Genomic DNA, 18,886 nt, shown 5'->3' on the forward strand with positions numbered 1-18,886 from the left:
TCCATTTGGCGCTGGATTTGAAGATTCCGCTTAATGACGTCACAAGACAAATTTTTGTTTTTTGGTATAAATGAAGTTGAAATGAAAAACGCAAAAATGCGGGCGCCATATTTTGAACTATTTTATTGGAACGTCCTGTTTTACTTGAATAAACTCGAAAAACGACATAATTTTGTTGGGGAAGGACGGGGACGCAATAAAACACAATTTTTGCAAACAATTTATTATAAGTTAGTGCTTTGAACAAGTTTCTTTTCATAATATAAAGCTTATTAAAGTATATTACATTATATTTGTTCGATTTAGTTTTTTAGACATTTTTTTTGACGAGTGCTTGATTTGTCTAGATTTGGTAACAATTGTATAAACCTTCTCTACTTAGTATACTAAAAAAGCTTCAAGTTATTTCATCGAGGTAGGAGACGAAATTATAAATGTCTACGTCAGAGATTTGTACAAAAAAATGCTTTTTCCTTCAAAAAATGAGCATTGTTTTGTGGTCAAATTTAAAAGTAACAATATCCTCCATCTAAAATATCAACAGGTGGTAATAAATAAGTACGTTATATCCACATCTCTACGAGGTCCTAAATAATGTTCAAGATTGCTAAGTGTGCAAGGTAAGTCGGTATTACCGCTACTCGTGTGGTCTGACCCACCTCACAATTAAAAAACTGTAACTTAAAAACAAAGACTAGATCAAATTTGACATAAAAACAAACAAAAAAACAAAACAAAAATAAGTACGTATTCTCTCTGTCACAAAAATCACACTATCAACAATAAATACATTAAAAATAACATAAATAAAAAAGCGAATTACATAAATCTGGCATTAGTAAATATTGAATTCGTGTCTAAAACTGTCGCTTCCGTGCAATGAAAAATTCAATAAGATTATATTAAATAAACTGTAAATACATAAAATTTACAAGAAAAATACAAGGGTCTATTTGTAAAAATAAATAAATTTTGCAAATCAGATAATAAAAAAAATTGGTTTAAAATAAATATCCTTTTTTTTTCAATTATAATATAAAAAGCTACGTTCCGTAGACTCATAGGTGGGATTTCGCGCCTTCCTGTTCATAAAAAAGGACGTATGCTTCACCACTGACAAGGGATTTCGGCGATATTGGACTAACCCTGAAAAACGATTAATCCATCTGTTTTATGCTCATACTTTGCCGGTACTTTGAGTCTCGGTTAAATTATTTAACGACCGAAATATCAATAGTTTTCAAGAAAAAGGCTGTTGAAATTCGAAAAAGAGAATATTCTCTAAAACTAAAATACTTCTGAAGACGTTCAATGTAGAATGACGAAACATGTTCAATCACTGGATTTCGTTAAAGCTGAAAAAATCCTTTACCTGTAAGACTTTTCTCTATTTCGCCCGTTTTTTTAACACTTTTGACTGTCTTTTGAGATATTAACACTTGAAAATCACTTTTCTGAAGCCCGCGAAAAAGAGGCAAAGCTAGAGAAGCATTTATTTGAACTTTATTCTAAAAATGAACAAATGTGTCTGATTCTTGAAAATCGCTTCCGACTGCTCTAAAAGCAGAGCTTGTGTCAAGATGTAACAATGCTACATCTATGACCAGTCACCGTTACTGAAAGTCTAGTCGTTAAAACAGCCAAACTGGCAGAGAGCAACTGGCTAATTCACAGATACTATGAAAGCGCCACCAGTGCTGCCAACCGTAGCTTTTCTACTTCTATTTACCTTCAAGAGCGGTGTAGCGGCGACCGAGAAAAATGAGAGCAAAACGTAGTGAATTTTCATTTTTTTAAATGCATATTAGAATCGTAACAACTTAGGTATACTTTTCTGAAGAAAAAAAAAAGGTATACCATGCGGTAGACGAGAAGTTCCTATTTAAAAATATAACTTGCTTTAATCATTGTTAGTTTAACTCATGGCAATGCGGACTCGGAAAGAGTAGTTTCAATAATGACGGATGTTAAGTCAAAAAAAAGAAAACCCCTATCGCCAGACATCCTGAGTGATATTTTAAGAATAAAAATTAATTGAGCAACCAAAGACAAATGTTGTACTACACACTCAATCAATAAAAGCCATTTACAGAATCTACGTATACATTTAAAAAGAAAGATGTGTCAACCGAGCCTACCGTTGCCAAAGAAAACGTTGCAGTTTTTGAACTGAACACCAACACCAACATGTCTGACTTAGATTAAAATTTGTTAAATTTATTTCAAATTTCCGTTTCCAAAAAAAAAAAACGTTTTTTTGTTTTTTATTTTTTTTTTGGTAAATTTGGTATTTGTTTGCTAGAGAATAATGTTTTCATTTGCGATATTTTTTGTTTTATTAGAGATTAAGATTTTCTTTGTGATTTGTTTTTTTACATTTATGTTTTGTTTTACCAGAATGAACTGTTTACTTTACTTTAAGAGGACTATACAGGGTGCCTCATAATTAGTGTCCAATAAATGCTCCATTTTCAAGAAAAACGGATTTAAGTGCTTAGAAAAGCACACTTTGGAAAGTGTAACATATTTAAACCAATTTTTCTCAAAAACAGATTACTTTTTTGATATAAAACAACATTAACATTTTTAATAGAAAACTCAGATCAATCAAATTTTACTGTTTTTGAAAATAGCAACATGACATGATTTTAGCTATTCAAGAAAATTTTTTTGAATTTTATTAATGTATGTAATGAAATACTTAGATCAGTTTTTTCTCGAAAATGGAGCATTTTATCGAAAGAAATAAAGAATACCGTTTTTGTAGAGGAAATGAGGGTCTATCATCTGAATTTGAAAATTTCAACAAGCAAAAAAATTGGGACAAATTTTACTCGACTGCCCTCCCAATTTTTGAAAAATTTTATGATAAACTATTTCGACTTTTAATGAGCGTTCACAATGTCAAAATCCATAATTTTCCTTCAACCCATTTCGAAAATATTAAAAAAAAAATGAATTTTTTGAAGCCCCATTTAGGAGGGCTTAGCTCCCTTAGGAAGCATTTCTCGACCCAGGTTTATATGAAAAAATATTTTTATTTTTGGCAATAGAATCAAGTGGTAAATTATTGGACACTAATTATGAGGCACCCTGTATAGCAAACAGGCAACCAACAATCGACTTTTATAGATTTTATTACACAGTTTGTCTAAATATGAATTAACACAAATAACAGACTTTCCCCCATTCTAACGCAAATTTTCTATAAAATGGACTTGGTTTGAAACTTAAATTACTTCTTAGTGTAGAGAAACTTGTAATTTACTTGCTCAAAAGGGGCAAATTACAAATTTCTTTAAAACTGTTAATAATTTGAGTTTCAAACTAACTCTATTTTATAGAAAATCTGCTTTAGAATGGAGGAAAGTCTGTTATTTGTGCATTCATTCATATTTAGACAAACTGTGTAATAAAATCTATAAAAGTGTATTGCTGGTTGCCTATTTGCTATAGAGCCCTTTTAAGTTTTGTTGTTTTTATGTCCCTATAAAAAAAAATGAAATTCAGATTCCAAAAATTCTAGTCAATATCCAAGTTTTAAGCCCAAAACAGAGCGTGATGTAGTGGAATTAGAAAAAGCTCGGCTGTAGCGGAGACTAGGGGGATTTTTGTAGTGACATAGCGATATCCGATATCTGTAATTTCCTAGTTGGCAACATGGCAACACTGGTTACGGTCACCACTAGATGTAAGGATTATTAAACTGGAAAACTGCTAGTGGCTCCACCTACATTGAATTATACTCGCAATATCTAGTAAACTGCCAAGCTAGGATCATTCTTCAACCAAACCCACCTGACAAATATTAGTTTGATTCCTAGGTAGGGTAGGGCAACCGATGAATAATTCAGCAATTTCTGGTGTCTTAACTACAGACAGGGGCCGAGTGTAGGTGAGATGTACCAAAGCTACATCTATGAACAGTCGTTATTCAATAAATGAACGCTAGCTGTTTTCTTGATATTGCTGGTATAATTCATGCTGGTTGCGGTATTAGTCGGCAGAGTAGTTGTTTCTTGCAATATCACCGATTTAAACATAAAGCAATTGAACGTCAGCTTATTAGACCGTATCCGTATCAGTTTATAAGAGCATATCTTCCTATATAAAAGTTTTACACAAAAAAATGAAGAACTGAATTCTTGAAAACACCGTCTTAGTTGAGGAAATATTTAACCGGTACTCAAAATACTGACCACCTAAATATACAGTTTACGACGGCGGACGTCGAAGACCTTCCGTCAAACTATTTCGATGGAACAAACGAAAAAATTTCGAATATTTCAAACAACATACTCACCGAGAATCATTATATTCGTGCCACGTGCCCGCGTACGGGTGCCTGCAGTAGGCGGTGTAGTGGCCGCTGTACGTCGTGCCGCTGTGGTTGGAGATGGCGTACAGGTTGTACCGGCAGGGGGCGATGTTGTCGGCGGCGTAATTGCTCATGTCCAGCCCCTCGATCGGGAAGTCCACCGTGACGTTCAGCTTGCCCCTAAACCGCTCCGTCGGCGAGAACCTCTTCAGATCTGATCGGCGAGTTAAGAGAAAACGGCTCGGCAAGAACTGATTCTGTCTCGTGTCGGCGTGGATGCATCGTTTACGTGAAACGATGTTTCTATTCACAATTTTCGAATTGATATAACCTCAAAGCAGGTTGTCCGACCAACTTTGAAGTATGCGAGTACCGAGATGCGTCCACGCCTTCCGCTATTTTTTTTAAATCAAGTAAATGGTCTAAAATTTGAGCTACATCATAAAAAAAATGTGTCACATTGTGGATTTATAAAAAGGATACGGATGACGAGAATTTTAGGGAACTTGTGGATTGAGAAAGACTTTGTACATTTCCTCCGTTCTTTGCATTTCGAACATGTCTGAAAGTAGAACACTGTTAAATAATTCCCTCAAAATAAGGCATATGTACCAGTAATCATCAGATTAAGGGACCTATTTTGACGTTTACTGTACGTTCCCAAACATATACCTTATCGGACAGATTTTAAAGATTAATACAACCTTTCGCTATAAAAAATGTAAAAAACACATCATCGTGAAAAGTAAACCAGAACTCACCGGTTTCTCGTCGCCATCCAACGTTTCCTCCCTGGTGAAACTGTCGAGGCACTGCGACAGCCTCAACTGACCAGTCCTCTGGGGTATCGGCAGCGAAAGGTCCCAGAAGGGATCAAAGGTGACGGAACAGTGCCCGCAGTACGTGCATTTAAGCGTCGACTTCAACTGTCCGACGAAATGGTCGACGATCTTCGAGTTGTCCATCCTCAGGTACCGCTGCCAGGACTCCTGCGCCTTCTCGTGATCGCTGGAAGCGTCCGATGCCTTTACTTTTCTCGAAAAATTTGGAACAACCGGGTACTTACCTCAATTTCTCGTCTATCTCCGTGAGGATGGGCTTCGGCTTCTCCGTCACCCTGTTGACGTCCTCGTGCAGGCCCTCCAGCAGGTAGCGTAGGAATTCCTGGGCGTCCTGCTGGGCGTAGCCCATGAAACGGGGAGCGAAACGCTGAATCTGGCTCTTCAGGGAAACCGTGTTCACCACCACCCTGTCCGAGGAGTCTTCCGACCACAGCTCCTTTATTACCTCGGCGAACGCTGAAAAGGCGACGGTACGTGAAACAGTCGAATTAAGACGGTTCATTTAAACTTCTACCTCTACCATTGTTAATACTTTTTTATGATATAAGAAAAGTTATAAGCTCGAGAGCAAAAACAGAAGCAAATATACTTGTCTTTGCATTTATGCTTTACTGATACGTCTGAACTACTTCATCATATTTTGAACAATCCGCTAAAATTACCCTCAGTTAATAGTCGCTTTATATTTCGGTATACTTCTGTATAAATTCGAATTAATATTCGAAAAGTATGTTGAAGATAAAATTTTTTAATGTTATTTTAAAAATTAACACCAAACGCGTTAAAACATCTCGTCCAAACCCCAGAGATCAAAAAACCGATAAGGAGAAAATGTCCATTTTTAACATGAACAAATTTAAAAAACACCTTTGTGACGTGACAACCATTAAATCCGAAAGGGCAATGTCACAAAACCATTTTGATGTTACTCGTTATTCTTGAATTTGTCAGAAATAAAGGTTATACATACTTTTATTTCAGGTGCAGAACAAATCTACCACTACAGAGTACAGAAACTTTAATATTAAAAAGCATCAACAATCCACAAATCAAACTGAACTACTTCAACAATTTTTTTTTTACACACCCGATAGAATTAATTCTCCTAATAGTCGCTATATATTCAGATATTAAAATTTAATGCCAAGACAGATAAAATATCTCAATTCTACCCCCATACTACACGTGGTACATTTGAACTACTCCATCAAATTTCTAACACCACGCTAGAACCATCGCTCATTAATAAACGCTTTATGTTTTATACACAATTGTGTAAATTTGTAATTAATATTTACCCAAGTAAAATTTTAATTTGCAGTTAAAATTCAACACCAAGACCATTAAAATATCTCAGTTCGACTCCAAACTGAACCTGGGACATTTGAACTACTTTATTATAGATTAAAAATTAAACAACGAACAAAACTCACCCTTGATCAGAGCGCCCTTCATGCCCGATATGGTCGTGTTGATGTCCCTAATATAGGAGTCCTTCCTGAGGTACTCCAGCAGCCACCTCGTGTTGGACAGGCACTGGATGACGCTGTTCATGAAACAAGTGTTGCCGATATTCTTGAGCCCGTTGAGGCCCAATACTTTGGTGCTGTTAAACGGCCGAATGGTGTTGCGTTCGCCCCCGCTGTCATCGTCCAGGATATCGCGGGCGCGGTGGCTGTCTCTGTCGCTCGAACGTCGGGACAACGAATTTAGACTGCTGGGGATGGAGTTGGAGGGGGAGACGGCGTTTCTGTTGAGTTTCGGGGATGCGGCCAGATCCTGCGGGCAGACGGTTCGTCAGGTACGTGAAAAATCGACCCATCAAAAAAAGCGAATTTTGCAACGATACTATTTCCTAGGGAACGTACCGTCCTGTACAGACAGTAGAACTTAACGCCGTCGTCTCGAAACTGACAACTTGTGCGGCCCGTGAGATTATCGGTGATGCCGATAACGAAGCCGTACAAGACGCTCAGCAAAAGCAACATCCAAATTAGTATTAAAAAGTATTCTAGGTACATATCACTAAGTTCCATTTCATGCATTTGAAATGACGAACAAATTATAAAGAATTAATAAAATAAAGTCAGTTAATTTTCTTATTGTTGTAAAAAAATAATAAAATAATTTAAATGACAGAAACAGTTACAAAAAAGCTGCAGTTAGTCACAACTATTAATACTGGCAATAGTTTCTTTGATCATTTACAGTACGTGGCTTTTATCATTGTTTATTTTGTATTGTACGTTTATTAAACCAGGATTTGGACTTTTTAAAGGAAATATAAACTAAAACTAAACTAAAAATATTAGGAACTACTTGAGACGTGCAGCCATGTTGTGAGAAAACTAAAAATAAAACAACCTTAGCACAACCACATAAAAATAAAACTTGCCAAATAAACAAGGACGGGTACACATTTTTCGAGTCTAGATCCAAATCTGAATAATCCAAATACCGAAAAGCACTATTTTAAGAATTATGATTTTTTTACCCGTACCAATATGTATTTTCTCGATATCTGACTCCCAAGGCCTGACTTATGGACACTACTTGACATTTTTTCAAATTTTGACAGCGAACCGACACATGCCACAAATTTTTTCCTCAAAAATTTCACAGGTAACCGTTGAGTTCTCAGGCTGTTGTTTATTTTTAATACGAAAATTTTCCCAAGCAAAACAATCCAAATGATTAAATAGATATTACATACTATCACCCGGCATATTTTATAGCATTTACACAAAAACACAGCTGCGAAACGATTTTTCACACGAAAAATTAGTGATTAACATTCAAGACGTTAAAACAATATCCCTAAGCCCACATAACCAGGTCAATCTTGCCAAAAATGTAGCGTGATGCAATGCAGAAAATAAAATACACAGGGAAAATTACAATCAGTCCGTCGACACAATGAATTTTGCATTAGCGAATTGACTACGGATGTAAATATATTTATCGAGCATTCTCTCATCGAGATACATCCTAGGACAGATGAAAAGTGAAGATTTATCGACATAAATTTCATCAATTTGTGCAAATTATTTTTTTTTGCAAATTGGCAATGACTTTTCCCAATCTCAGGCAAGGACGTAGAAACAGGAAAAATAAAAAACTAAAATAAGACGGATCTGTGCCAGATGTCGTTCACATCTATTTCATGTTTTGGATACATGTGACGAAGTTATCCACTTGACGTATCTGCTCGTGTCTACGTAATAAAAATAATCCAAGACTTGGCAGCTGTTCAGATGCACCCTACATACTTTCGAAAACAGCACTTACTCTCCAATTTTTATTTTGCCTAGTAAACACGCCGATTTTTGAAAATTTGTAATTTACAGACAAACTAATAATCGTCTCGTAACATTACCTGAACGGGGCTCGACGTTATGCACTTATTTTCATCGGGGAAATGCGTCATGAGGATTATCAGATTTTTTATTATCTCGCACAGAAAGCAGAACATCGCACCGGGGTGTCTCCGAGTAACCAAATGGAACGGAAACCGTTAGCTAACGGAATAGAACACTTTCAAGAAAGTTCTACGCATTCTGTCGACCGCAACACCACAATTAGCTCCCATTAGTATTGAAATTGGTGAAATTTATCGTGTTCACCAGGTCGTAGACATAAAATTTCCTCCACATAGCGTTGAAAAATAAAAACGATACTCGACGACTGTTGCGAAATGACGAATCAAGTGTGTCGAAAAATGTACCACCCAAATTCGTTAGAATTATTTTTTAATGACAGATAACGATTTACAATGGATTTTAGACAACGAACGAAACCTTAAATATTCCTAGCGATTTGTTATCTTATCAGTACATGTTAATAAAGTTAACTTGGCTGATTATTTTCCCTTTTAAACCACGAATGAATAGACTGTGACGTAATTCATAGTATCATATCATTCGAGATAAAAAACTTTGTTTAAATAGATCGACCAAAGGATTTGCTAATTCTCGGTAGAACCGACAGTCACGGCATTCAACTTTTTATGATTCGCTGCAAAACTCGCAGAAATTTTTGATCCGGTTCACGAAATTTTAGGAACGCATTCAACGAGGAATTTTATCTGAAAATAAATTTAACCTCGATCGTTATCGTACAATCACAAAGGCGCCTCCTTATCACGGCCACTTCATCCGATTCAATCTCGTTTTTTATTACATAAGTTTTATTTATGGCGGCAATTAACAGATCAACAGTTATTTAACAACTGATTTAATTTTTTTTTTAAATAAATCGAGATTAACAACAAACAAAAGATAAAAGCTCTCTGCTCAAATTGGTATTAGTACGATTAGTTGGGGGATTATATTTAACTGGAACGTATCGATTTAATTTATAAAAACGTGAAAAAATTAAAGGATTTCGGGGTAGGACAAGTCAACGACCAGTTAGATACAATCGGGGAGCGTAAGAATATGCGAAACTCGTACTCACGTTTTGCAAGATTTTCCCTGCGTAATTATCTTTGTTATCCATGTCATTTTTAGCGTTCTCCTTCAAACTGAGGCCGTCCCCTTTGCTCTCATCCCCCTTCTGGTAGTCTTTGGTGGGGATGTACGACGCGAAATTGTTTACCCTCGAGCTACTCCTAGACGGCGTACCATTTACCTCCTCGCCGTCCTCATCCCCCTTGACGTCTGACCCATTTTTCAGACAGTCCTCCTCATTCACTTCCAATTTTGTGTTTGACTGTAAAACATCAGTGTTACTTTGACACTTCCCCGATGTCAAATTGTCAATTTTTTTACCGGCTGACACACTGTTACTCGGTCTTTTCGCGATTTTTGCCTTGCCGTTAGTAAGCTTGGCCGTGCTCGTGTCGTCGTGCTTTTTTAGTTTGCTCTCGGCCGTCTTGTTCGCCGAGGTGCCGTTTTTTACGGTTTTCGGGGGTTTCTCGTCGAACTTCCTACACAGCTCGGCGACCGACGCCCGGTTGCCGTTGTCGTCCTCGTCCGAGAGGTCGTCGGCGTTATTAGTATTGTTAGAGTTTAACACATTGTTAGTAGTACTAAAAACAGCATCGCCCCTATCGTTTACCTTTTTTTTGTTATTAGTTTTCGCCTCCAGGGGAGGCAAGCCTGAAAAAAATATTCAACCACTTAGAAGTTACACACTTACATTGTTACATTAAAAAATTATCATTAAACAATTCAAACAAGTAGTAAATATTTTTTATTTGTCCATTCGATAATGCTGGAAAAAGCCCCCGGAATTATTAATTGTATGGAGAATATTTAAAAAATGACGTTTGACATCACTACTAATTTTATTGCAGCAACCCATGAAATAGAAAACATCAGACAGTCTAGTACACCGTTGCCTACTTTACAACTGTCATTTGGCGTCACCTAACCTCTCCATCAGCCCTCAACTACTAAATTTAAAGTTTGGCACCTCTAAAACTTTTGTATCTTTAACACGTTTCTAGATATCCCTGTTGTGTATTAATCTGCACATATAATTGATGACTGGTGTGTTATTTTTACTCTAGGCACAATGGACACTACCCTTGCCAAAGTGGATTCCAATAATCTACCACGAATTGAGGACAAAAGAAGATAAAAACTCACCTATATCGTTAATAGATTTGGACCTCGAAATATTTTCATTTTTTCTTAGGCAAGCAGGCACATAGTTAGCGGGTGAATACTTGTTCCTCAATTCCGCGACGGAATCGATTACGTTTAACGTGGACAGTCTGTCGTTCCGCGACAGGGAGCTATCCCTCCTCGGATAATCCGAAATTGAATTTTCCCTTATCGAACTTATCCCCGAATCTCTTCCTATCGAATCGCGTCGTACGCTCGGTTCTCTCGATTCCTCTCTAAATCTGGTAGTGACCCCATCCTCGGTTATAGATCCCGACCTAAAAACAGCTCACAGTGACTTCTTATTACGTTTAAGTCGGGGTACGTACCTTGAAAAGATTCGCCTTCCGTCCGAGTCGGTGTATGCCCTTGTAGTGTATCTTTCGCTGTAACTTGTAATCCTAGGGCTGTACGAGGAGGGGCTGAAGTAAGGCCTGTCTAAAGCGGAGGAACTGAAGTTGGATCTGTAGGAACCACTTAGCCCGGAGGCCGAACTGCGGTGGGGGCTCAAGACAGGCATTTTCCCGAATGATTGTTGAACTTAATGAGTTTATGAGTGTTTACTTTAGCATTTCACTAAAAAAAGCAAAATGTCCGAGTGAAATTTTCGCATGAAAACGTGAGCAAAGTGAATTTAATACTATCTACAGGGTAAAAATAGCTTATTTTCTAAAATATGTCACAGAGTGAATGTGTAAAAGAGAGAAATAAAAAGTCATTGGTTATTTTTAGAATACAGTCTAGCAAGCCTAGTTTAATTTTTGTTGCAATTGTTATTTCAGAGTACTTGATTATTCTGGAAATCAAACGTGGGCCGCTAAATTATATCAATAATTTTTCAAATAATTAAAAACTAATTCGGTACTTTTATAAACAATTCACTAGTTCCAAAATTAAAAAAAATCATCGAGACATCAAGTGGCTTACCTGAGGTTTGTTTTGTTTTGCGTTTTTCTTGTGTTTTATTAGAAATTCTTATCAAAAAAGTAGAAAAATGTCATTCGGGATTCGGGAACGTTACGATTCAGCCATTTTAGAATGACGTCATAATTGTAGATTGCTCATCAAGCGAACGTCCTTGAGAAATTTTTATACAAAAATGGAACAATTTTTAAACAGCCGCAATTAATGCAATTACTAATTAAAGGGTACGTTCCATAATATTACATGTTAAACACTTGCTTCATCTTCATGAAGACAGTCAAACAATTTTTACATACGTACAAAAAATAATTGTATATTCTTAATTAAGCCTTCGTATCATATGAGAATTATATATCTTTCATGCTAATTTTATATGTTAATTGAAACACCTACATGATTGATAAGCCGATAAGCTCGGTTATTAGGTAAGCTCAGATTCTGATAAGATAAACTACGTTGATTTATACGTAATAGGTATATGCATATGTAATATTCTTATCTATTTGAAACCAAAACTTCTTTTATAATTTCTGTTTTTTAATAATTCATGAAGTTGAACTTTGCTGCCTAGTTATCCAATATGAATTATTTTTAATCTAGGTAAGTACCAAAGTACCTTACCTTCATAAAACGGGGGAATATTAATATTCTTAATCGAAAAAAATGCGTTAGGAACAATAAAGCTCGTTTCAACTCAAAATTATAAATATTTTATGCCAAGTTTACGTTAATTGATCGTTGACGATAATGATTAATTGAATGATATGTGACTGATAGCTTAGTTATTAGATAAGCTGAGATTCTGATAAGCTACCTTGACATATACAGGGTATTCCAAACATCAGTACCAAAATTTTAACCACATCTTACTCATCAAAAGCAACAACTTTAGTCTAACAGTTTTTTTCGATAACCTCATATAGTATTTAAGATAATTTTTTTTTTAATTAAAATTAAGTTACTACAAATATTCAAAGTGTCCTCTGATGTTGTCAAGATGTACCTAATTCTACACACTAATTCTCTTTTAGTCTTATTAGGATTTACGGATTGTGGCGGTATTTTCTATTCGTTCTTGTAATTACTCAACCGTATTACCGAGTCGAATACACCGTCTATATCAAATGATGTCATAAGGTCACACGGATTTAAATCTGGCGGTCGAGCGGGCTATGCAACTCTACCATTTCGACCAATCCATTGCCCAAGAAAGCGCTGATTTAACTTCTTTTAGAATTCTTTGTATTTTTTAAATATGTAATTTACTAAGAGTAACTTCTCTGTCTAATATAAATTTATTAATATTCTCATTGAAAAAAAAAATGTGAGGAAAAATAAAACATTATTCAAAACACCAGAAAATAATTTATTAACAATTAGAATAAATTACGTAAAGGTACACAACGATCAAACGTACATGACCAGCAAACATTTACTGATAACTCTCATAAATTTCTCCCAGCTCGACTTTAAAGTTGCGTCGGTCCTAAAATAAATTAACGCAGTTTTACATGGAAGAACTGAAGTTATACGTCTTACCGGATAATATCAATTTCAAGAGCGCATTGAGCGTAGGCGTTGAGAAAGAGCTCGAAATCGTGGATGGACCAATTACTTTGCTTGAAATAATCTAAAATTTGAGCCAAATCTGTGAACAAGTTCTTCATGTCCCTCGCCCTGTGGAGGGCAGTGGCGAGGGTCAAGATCGTCCTCGTATACAACCGAAAGTTTGTGTCCAAGTCGATAAAGTTCTTTTGCAAGAGTTTCGGTTTCAAATACAGACACACCAAACTGGAAATTCCTAAATGGTGTACTTTGTTCTCGGTAATAAAATGTTGTACTTACTGTTTGTGGTCCTTTTCTCTGTCTAATAATACTTTTAGTTCCCTTAATTCTAGTAAAAATTCCTTGTCCATTTCCGTGTCATAATACTCTGGACCTACAAGAACGTCTGTAGTGTTCTGCGATTTAAAGACGCAATCGTAATTACCGGTAATTTTATAAGTCCAGTGTTCCATTATCGTTTCGCAACATTTCTTCCAGCTGTTGAACGATAAGTGTTGCAGCTTTTTCTTCGACGTTTCGAATCTTATACAGGCTATGAATACTATACAGGCATACTTTTTGGCAAGTTTGTCGGGTAAGTAAAACAAATTCTTTATATTTTCTATTATCGAACCCGGCATTTCTTCCACGGTTTTAAATATTCTCTTAACGTTGTCAAATTGTCGTCTACAAAATAAACATCTACAAAAATACAAAATAATAGTCGATACACTGTACCTGCATGATTTAAGCGATTTTCCAGTCTTCTCAGCTACCTCGTCCAAGTCTTTTCTGTTCTTCGATGACAGTTTCTTACCTAATAATTCCCTAATAACTTCATCATCGAATTCGTAATACCTGAAACAAGACTACTATAGTAACTACAAACACTGCTATTGTACAAGGTACTTCTCAATGAGCAATAGTCGTGTTTGAGGATCGATTTGAAATGCTAGTTGTTCCTGTAGCTTGTTCGGGCTGCTCAGAAGTTTTTCGAGCAGAGCATAGGTACGGTAATGATCCAGCACATCACTAGCGATGAGCTCCAGAGAGGCTCCCGTCTTAATACCTAATCCTTTGTCGTTTAATATAGCTACCGCTTCACTTGCTAAGAAAATTATTTTATCACTAAGCAACAGGTAAACATCACTTGAATAAATACTACCTGTGTGACCTTCTACCCATAGCTGAAAAATTTCTGGGTCTACTAGGGTGTAGTTACTAATAAATACATCAACTTCAGTCATGCTTGCTCTTAAAATAACATTTTCATTTTGCCATTTTGTTTATTTTTTAGGTTATGTTTAGAATTATGCAAATTGACCTCTGCAACTCTCACACAACCAATGGTGTATTATATGTTGCCTATGCTATGCCAGAAAATAAACAATTTTGAAATTAGTTTTTTGAGGTTAATTTGTAATTTGTCTTCTCGTTAAGAATAAAAACAGCTATGGATCCTCCAGAAATAAAGAAATTGGATGTGGAAGTCATAAATAGAATAGCAGCAGGAGAAATTATACAACGCCCTTCAAATGCCTTGAAAGAATTAATAGAAAATAGGTTAGACCTGTAATACCTTTAAAAAACCACTAATTTATATGTAATATACTTTTAGCTTGGATGCAAAATCTACAAATATTCAAGTAACAGTAAAAAGCGGCGGACTTAAATTATTGCAAGTACGTCGGTGTCAATATTTATTAACTTATATTACAGACTCAAACATTGTAGATTCAAGATAATGGCACCGGTATAAGGAAAGAAGACTTTGAAATACTCTGCGAGCGTTTTACAACATCCAAGTTACGAGAATTTGAGGATTTGCATAAACTCAACACTTACGGCTTTAGAGGAGAGGCTTTGGCGAGTATTTCTCACATCGCCCATCTAACCATAACGTCAAAGACTAAAAACGACATATGTGCCTACCAGTATGTAACATTTAAATAACTTTGGATAATTTCTACCAAAATAATTTCAGAGCATCATTCGTAGACGGTAAATTACAAGGAGTTCCTAAACCTACCGCTGGCAACCAAGGGACCATAATTACAGTCGAGGATCTTTTTTATAACATGAACGTTAGGAAGAGGGCACTCAGGACTTCAACAGAGGAATATCAAAAAATCTCAGAGGTTGTTAGTAAATATGCGATTCACAACAGCGGTGTAGGTAATAATGGTATATTTATTTGTCTGTTAAGGTGTAAGATTTATTTTCTTTAGGTTTTACATTAAAGAAATCCGGGGGTAATACTGATATTCGGACACCTGTAAACTCGAACCAAATAGATAACATTAAAATCGTTTATGGAAACGTTATAGCCAGGGAACTGATAGAATTTTCATTGGATAATCAACCGTTTAAGTTTAAAGTGAGGGGGTACATCACAAATGTCAATTATTCGACTAAAAAGTTTCAATTCCTATTATTTATCAATCACAGACTGGTGGATTGCCACAGTAAGAACATTTACATAATTTTTTAAAGGGCATTACGTTATATTTTATGTTTAAGGTTTGAGGAAGTGCATCGATCAGGTATATTCCACTTATCTGCCGAAAAATACACACCCGTTCGTATATCTGAGCCTAGAATTAGATCCCGCGGACATCGATGTTAACGTGCACCCCACAAAACACGAAGTGCACTTCTTAAACGAGGAGCAGATCGTAGAAACTATCACCACAGCGCTAGAGACGAAGTTGTTAGGCTCGAACAATTCCAGGGTTTTTTATACCCAGGCAAAATTGCCGAAAGTTTTTAGCGTGACCAGCGAAACGTTGCAAGGAAAAGAAGGTGCGCCGATCCGCAGCGTAAACCCAAAAGATTTCGTCAGGACGGACGCGAAAGAACAGAAAATTGAAAAATTTTTCGGAGCTCCGATAAAAAAGGATGCTGCGATCGAGGTGAAAACAAGTCTAAACCCTCCCGTTTCTGAATCCAGTGGAAAAGGGAATCAAATGGATGTGGACGTGTCACTTAACGAGGAAGAATTTCAGAGACAACATGAGCTTTTTGTCGAGAGGAACGAGAAATTCGAGGATCGTATTTTAGAGAAGTCTACGGAAAGTGTTCTAGAAGGTAAAATAACGTGCTCGAGTAAATTTTCTGTTGGCAGTAAATTATTTTTAATGTTTTAGCGGAGCCACGACAGAATGAGGGCTGTAGCAAGAAACTCGTTCCCGAAGTCCAAAACCCCTCAAAAACCGCATCGGAAACAAAAGAGCAGAAAAAAGTTGTGAAAAACAACGAAACTTTGAATGCCTCGTTCATTTCAAAAGTAACGAGGTAAGACGTACATTTTTTGTTCGTCATAGCTTTGATTTTTAAGCGACTGAAATCTTCAGGGCAGACACGAAACTGACCAGCGTCCGAGAGCTCCGCAAGGAAGTCGAAGACAACTGTCACCGGATACTGCGAGAGACGTTCGCCCAGCACGTATTTGTGGGCAGCGTGAGCCCGTCCCAAGCGCTGATCCAGTTCAGCACGAAGCTGTACCTGTGCGACACGGAAAAGATACTCTCGGAATTGTTCTACCAGTTCGTCCTGTACAACTTCCGAAACTTCGACTGCTACAAATTTTCCAATAAGTTCTCCATCACGGAACTGGCGTTGATCTGTTTGGAGCTGCCCGAGGCCGGTTGGACGCCTGAAGACGGAGACAAACCGGAATTGGCGAGACGTATCACCGAAATACTCACCGACAAGGGGCCTATGCTGTCGGACTATTTTTCCATGGAGATTGACGAACGCGGGAATCTGTGCAGCATTCCGGTTTTGCTGGGTAAATTTTTTTTAAATAATATCTAAAATGTTTTATTTTTCCAATGTAACAGTGCCAAAATACATAAATAGGTATGACTTCTTCAATCTGCACTGTCTCGGTGTGTCAGTGCTTGTCATAAGTGTAAAAGTAAGAAAGACGTATTATTATTCACCTCGATAAAATATCACCGACTAATTTCTTCGAACAGCATGCGTACATTTTCGATTATCGTATTTTTAATTTTAGACAACTACGTGTCAGACCCGACCGGTTTACCGATGTACGTCGTCCGGTTAGCGACGGAGGTGAACTGGGAAGAGGAGAAGGAATGTTTTAAGTCGTTTGCTAGGGAAACTGCCAAATTTTACGCACAGGTTTCAACAGAAACCAATGAGAAAGGCCAAGACTGGAAGTGGGTCACCGAGCACGTTCTATATCCCGCGATTAAAGACTATTTCATACCGCCGAAGAGTTTCGTCGAGAACGCCGCCGTTCTGGAGATTGCGAGCCTACCTAATTTGTACAAAGTGTTTGAAAGGTGTTAAATTTTTGTATTTGTTGCTTTTTCTTTAATAAACTATTATTTTGTATATTTAGTTTAAAAAAATTGTTCCTAATACCTTTTTTTGTGTAAGTATTCATACAGTCCGTTTTTTTAAATCAAACAGTCGAGTGTGACTGTAAAACTAACGGAGCGACGGTGAGCGAAACTACAATGGAAAATAACTTCATAAAAACAAATTTCTTTTGTATGACTTTGTGTTACTTTAAAGTCATCATATTTTTTCCAGCATTTTTTTAAATTTTAAAGGCCATGGAAGATAATCCTAGTACCGCTGCTAGAAGATTAGCCAGAAGTTTTCAAGTATGTCATATGCAGTAAAAATCAGGCGAGTAAACAGATTATTTACTTATTTTTGTGTATATCTTATATTCATGTAAATACGTGCAGTATCTGCTATTTTGTGCGAAGGTAAGTTTGGTTAAATCGTAATATTTTAGTGTGTAGAATTCGCTGTTGGTTCCGTGTACCGTTACATATAGCTCAGGATATGACGGTTTTTAGGTCTGAATTCTTGACCGTGCACCGATTGACATGAAATTTTAACAGTAAGTGGAAAATTACTCAAGAAACAAAAGTTACATAGTGGCAATGTGTGCTTTCACCCTGGGGGTGAATGCCACCCCTTTTTGGGGGATGAATTCCAAGCAAAAATTGCTCTATTACATTTTTTCCAAAAATTAATATTTTCCGAGTTATTTGCGATTGAAAATTTTCATCTAAAAAGTGCATGTTTTTCAACCATTTTTGATAAATAACTCGAAAACCTTTCACTTTATTGAAAAAGCCATATAAAGCAAAAATAAAGCTTTTGAAATAACAAATCGATTAATTTTGTATTGATTACCGTAGATGTAATAATAACCGAGTTATCACTCTCAAAACGTGATTGTTTATTTTTCGGAAAGTAAAATCGAACCTTTTACCGTAAAATAATGGCGAAAGAACAAATTTTTCGGAGAAAATAAATATAACCTTTTTTAAAGTGCTTGGAAAGACCTTTAAAATGCTTTTTGAAAAAATTTTGTAGCTCAATATGAAAATAAAATGGTTATCTCATTTTTTCGGAGAAAAAATCAACAATAAAATCTATGGCTGAACCATAAAAGTAGAAACTAAGCGTAATCCACGTACAATTGACTTTATTTAGGTACTAATAATAGGCTCTGCAAGTTTGACCAGTTTAGAATGCCTAAATTTTAAAAAAGTTTGAAATAATGACAAAAAATTTTTTTTAATTTTTAAAAAAATGTCCTTTTTTTCCAAATAACTCAAAAACTAAACAAGGTACATGAAAAATGCAAGAGTTCAAAA

General features: G+C 36.2%; 3 protein-coding genes across 6 annotated transcripts; 1 reads left to right on the forward strand and 2 right to left on the reverse strand.

The window, feature by feature from the left end:
- Positions 1-207: 207 nt before the first annotated feature.
- On the reverse strand, positions 208-11,807 carry LOC108906580 (ubiquitin carboxyl-terminal hydrolase 2). 3 transcript variants are annotated; one of them, XM_018709883.2, is made up of 11 exons: positions 11,697-11,807; positions 11,099-11,345; positions 10,752-11,047; positions 10,219-10,259; positions 9,616-9,870; positions 6,594-6,939; positions 5,385-5,616; positions 5,080-5,326; positions 4,802-4,880; positions 4,304-4,532; positions 208-1,146 (listed from the first exon to the last, which is right to left on the reverse strand). In XM_018709883.2, exons 2-11 carry the CDS (start codon positions 11,287-11,289, stop codon positions 1,059-1,061), a joined length of 2,004 nt encoding a protein of 667 aa, XP_018565399.1. In that variant the 5' UTR covers positions 11,290-11,345; positions 11,697-11,807; the 3' UTR covers positions 208-1,058. The 3 variants fall into 3 exon arrangements, with proteins under 3 accessions (XP_018565399.1, XP_018565400.1, XP_018565398.1); XM_018709884.2 differs by lacking the exon at positions 9,616-9,870; XM_018709882.2 differs by having other exon boundaries at positions 9,616-10,259.
- A 342-nt stretch (positions 11,808-12,149) lies between these two features.
- Positions 12,150-17,600, forward strand: LOC108906584 (DNA mismatch repair protein Mlh1). The gene is made up of 10 exons (XM_018709886.1): positions 12,150-12,293; positions 14,536-14,801; positions 14,857-14,920; positions 14,973-15,172; positions 15,223-15,413; positions 15,467-15,703; positions 15,759-16,325; positions 16,385-16,532; positions 16,592-17,028; positions 17,257-17,600. Exons 2-10 carry the CDS (start codon positions 14,692-14,694, stop codon positions 17,553-17,555), a joined length of 2,253 nt encoding a protein of 750 aa, XP_018565402.1. The 5' UTR covers positions 12,150-12,293; positions 14,536-14,691; the 3' UTR covers positions 17,556-17,600.
- Positions 13,039-14,517, reverse strand: LOC108906587 (acidic fibroblast growth factor intracellular-binding protein). 2 transcript variants are annotated; one of them, XM_018709890.2, is made up of 7 exons: positions 14,404-14,517; positions 14,148-14,346; positions 13,977-14,096; positions 13,684-13,925; positions 13,539-13,632; positions 13,233-13,484; positions 13,039-13,179 (listed from the first exon to the last, which is right to left on the reverse strand). In XM_018709890.2, the coding sequence occupies exons 1-7, from the start codon at positions 14,483-14,485 to the stop codon at positions 13,101-13,103; spliced, it is 1,068 nt and encodes a 355-aa protein (XP_018565406.1). In that variant the 5' UTR covers positions 14,486-14,517; the 3' UTR covers positions 13,039-13,100. The 2 variants fall into 2 exon arrangements, with proteins under 2 accessions (XP_018565406.1, XP_018565405.1); XM_018709889.2 differs by having other exon boundaries at positions 13,539-13,925.
- Positions 17,601-18,886: the final 1,286 nt, after the last annotated feature.

The sequence above is a fragment of the Anoplophora glabripennis genome, unplaced genomic scaffold (genome assembly GCF_000390285.2).
Source record: "Anoplophora glabripennis isolate ALB-LARVAE unplaced genomic scaffold, Agla_2.0 scaffold108, whole genome shotgun sequence".
Lineage (NCBI taxonomy): Eukaryota > Metazoa > Arthropoda > Insecta > Coleoptera > Cerambycidae > Anoplophora > Anoplophora glabripennis.

Bases quoted from the DNA above. Each gene is read 5' to 3' on its own strand.
- LOC108906584 (XM_018709886.1), top strand. From the start codon at position 14,692: ATGGATCCTCCAGAAATAAAGAAATTGGATGTGGAAGTCATAAATAGA. The intron at 14,921-14,972 runs GTACGTCGGTGT...CAAACATTGTAG, and splicing joins GCGGACTTAAATTATTGCAA to ATTCAAGATAATGGCACCGG. The intron at 16,533-16,591 runs GTAAGACGTACA...TGAAATCTTCAG, and splicing joins TTCATTTCAAAAGTAACGAG to GGCAGACACGAAACTGACCA.
- LOC108906580 (XM_018709882.2), bottom strand. From the start codon at position 11,289: ATGCCTGTCTTGAGCCCCCACCGCAGTTCGGCCTCCGGGCTAAGTGGT. The intron at 11,048-11,098 runs GTACGTACCCCG...AGCTGTTTTTAG, and splicing joins GGAAGGCGAATCTTTTCAAG to GTCGGGATCTATAACCGAGG. The intron at 10,260-10,751 runs GTGAGTTTTTAT...TATTTTTTTCAG, and splicing joins CAAATCTATTAACGATATAG to GCTTGCCTCCCCTGGAGGCG.
- LOC108906587 (XM_018709889.2), bottom strand. From the start codon at position 14,485: ATGACTGAAGTTGATGTATTTATTAGTAACTACACCCTAGTAGACCCA. The intron at 14,097-14,147 runs GTACCTTGTACA...GTCTTGTTTCAG, and splicing joins CGACTATTGCTCATTGAGAA to GTATTACGAATTCGATGATG. The intron at 13,485-13,538 runs GTAAGTACAACA...AGGAATTTCCAG, and splicing joins AGAGAAAAGGACCACAAACA to TTTGGTGTGTCTGTATTTGA.